The sequence below is a fragment of the Antrostomus carolinensis genome, unplaced genomic scaffold, assembly GCF_000700745.2.
Source record: "Antrostomus carolinensis isolate BGI_N321 unplaced genomic scaffold, ASM70074v2 scaffold27242, whole genome shotgun sequence".
Lineage (NCBI taxonomy): Eukaryota > Metazoa > Chordata > Aves > Caprimulgiformes > Caprimulgidae > Antrostomus > Antrostomus carolinensis.
Window position 1 is genome coordinate 23,177 of NW_010300664.1, and position 2,402 is coordinate 25,578.

At 54.0% G+C, this 2,402-nt stretch overlaps 1 protein-coding gene across 1 annotated transcript in view; it reads right to left on the bottom strand.

Annotated features, from left to right (window-relative positions):
• Positions 1-2,395, bottom strand: part of NACC2 (NACC family member 2) — a 16,839-nt gene extending 14,444 nt beyond the window's left edge. Inside the window, exon 1 of the mRNA XM_010163213.1 lies at positions 2,116-2,395. Coding sequence (XP_010161515.2) covers positions 2,116-2,326 — 211 coding nt within the window. The 5' untranslated portion in view covers positions 2,327-2,395. The remainder of the gene's footprint in view (positions 1-2,115) is intronic.
• Between the last annotated feature and the right edge of the window lie 7 nt (positions 2,396-2,402).

Genomic DNA, 2,402 nt, shown 5'->3' on the forward strand with positions numbered 1-2,402 from the left:
TGAGAGAAGGAAAACACCGTGTTCAAGGGTATAATCCTGCTGCTCTGAGGGATAACGCTGCAAGCCCCGGCACTGGAGGCAAACCCACATTACTCACTGCGTGCTCTACAGCAAGGAAGCGCAAAGCAAAATTCAAACAGAATTCCCCAGTGTGTGGGAAAACAGCCTGAGTTCTGTTCAGCCTGAATAACAGCAGCCAGGGCACAGGGTCCTGCTCCTGCCTGGTAAGCGGCTGTGAAAGAGACCCCAACCTTGTCCCCATCCCCTGATCCCAGCCCTCCTCGCTCGCCCAGTACCAACTGCTGGGACCTGAAGCACGGCAGAGAGAGCAGACAGGCTTTTGAGGCTCATTTCCTACAACTGGCTTGTCCACTGTTCTCAGCAAATATTTCTAATATTCAAATAGCAACATTGCTAGCAGTATTGTTTCCTCCTTTTGCACACGGCTTGGTAAAAATGCTTGGAAAATATTGCTTGTCTGCTTGCTACCTGGCAGGGGGACATGCCAAGGGGTCACTGGGCTCCTGTTCTTTGGGATGGGACAGGATGGGATAGCATGTGGGGATGAGCCTGTTCTCAGTGCTAGGGAAAGGCTGGCTTTAGGTAACAGAAATGGTCATATTTGTCAAATTTTCTCGCTTGCTTAAGAATAAAATCATAGAATCCCAGACTGGTTTGGGTTGGAGGGACCTTAAAGCTCATCCAGTTCCAACCCCCCTGCCATGAGCAGGGACACCTTCCACTAGTCCACAAAATCAAACAGCTTTGAGGAAAGCATATCAGCCCTTCCACAAATAAGAGTTAAATATCTGCAAAATTAGCCCAGCAATTTCAGCGCAGGACCATAGCGGGGAAAGCAGCTCCAGGCAAGAAGATGCTCCAGGCAGCCAGAGCCAGTGGGAAGATGTCCCTCCCTGGGGAGTGCCTGTGGATCAAAGCTGCTGCCACAAACACCTGCAGCTCCAATGGGGAGGGCACTGCGCTGAGGTTGAACCTCCACGAACATCATCTGCCCGAGATGCTGCGAGCTGCTCCGCGTGGGATGCAGCCACGCCAGCGACCCAGCCGGGCATCTCCCACTCCGTACCCACACCTTCCCCTGCTCCTCAACAGGGTCTGAGCCCTGCGAGGTGCCCGGGTAGGGGGTGGATGCCCCAGAAAGTGAGAGGGAAGGGGCCTCATGCCCCTGTGCCCGAGTCAGCAGCTCCTGGCCAAGCACCACCCAAGTGAAGCCACCTCCTGTGTCTAAGGCAAGCCCAGGGACTCACCTCACAGAGAGAGAAAATATTATCAAGAGGCCCCCAAAATGCTTTTCCATCCTGACAGCAATGTGCTGGGCATGGTTGGCAAAGGAAAGTGGGGTCACTCCAGGTAGTGGGGACAACAGTCTTTCTTTTTTTCTTTTTGCAGATATTCCTAATTAACAATATCTATGAAAATTATTTATTTGATGTTTTTCTCCCTTCCTCCAAATGTCCTATGTTCATCCTGTTTAAAAAAAAATTATTCTAAGAGGGTACGACAGAGGGAATGTGCCTGGCGCCTCGCTAAAGACTCACGCCCAGACTGACCATTTAACCTCTGCTGGGTCAGCAAGGGCTGACACGTCCCTCCCCACGGATGACCATCCCTCTCAGATGGCCCATGGCAGGTGAGCTCAGCCATCGCCATGGGATGGGTGTCACCACCACATGGTCCATGTAACCACCAGGCTGCCTGTTGGCAGCATCAACCAAAAAGCGAAGGGCTTGGACTGTGGTGGAGGATGTAGCCTCTCTTACCTTAGAGAATCATAGACTGGTTTGGGTTGGAAGGGATCTTAACGCTCATCCAGTTCCAACCCCCCTGCCGTGAGCAGGGACACCTTCCACTAGACCAGGTTGCTCAAAGCCCTGGGGACACAGCCCATGAGCGACAGCACGAGGGAACCTGCCCATTCCACGCCTGGACACCAGCACTAAGCCCACCATCTGCACCATCTTCTGCACCACGCTATGTAAATAAACCAACAAAGCCCCTGGAAACAAAAGTCTGACAAACAAGCCCCAAACTAGCCGTGCTGAAAGCAAGCACTGAAGAAGAGCAGAAAACCCAAGGAGAGAGACGGTCCATTACCAGAGTAGCCTCCCGAGGACTTGATGTACATCTGCCCGTACTGCTCCTCCACCATGGTGTCGTACGCCTCGTCGTCCTCCTCATCCTCCTCATTGTGGTAGGAGGTGGGGCTGTCGGTGGTGGGAATGCTGCTGGCACCAGGGCTCGTCCGCTCCCCCTGCGAGTACTGGACCTGTTGGACGCTGGGGATGAGGGTGGCCAGGTTGGGCATCCCATAGTAGGAGACGCGCGAGAGCTTCAGGGGACCAGCGTTGGGGCCACCACCGCCTGTCCCCTCCCGGGCGCCG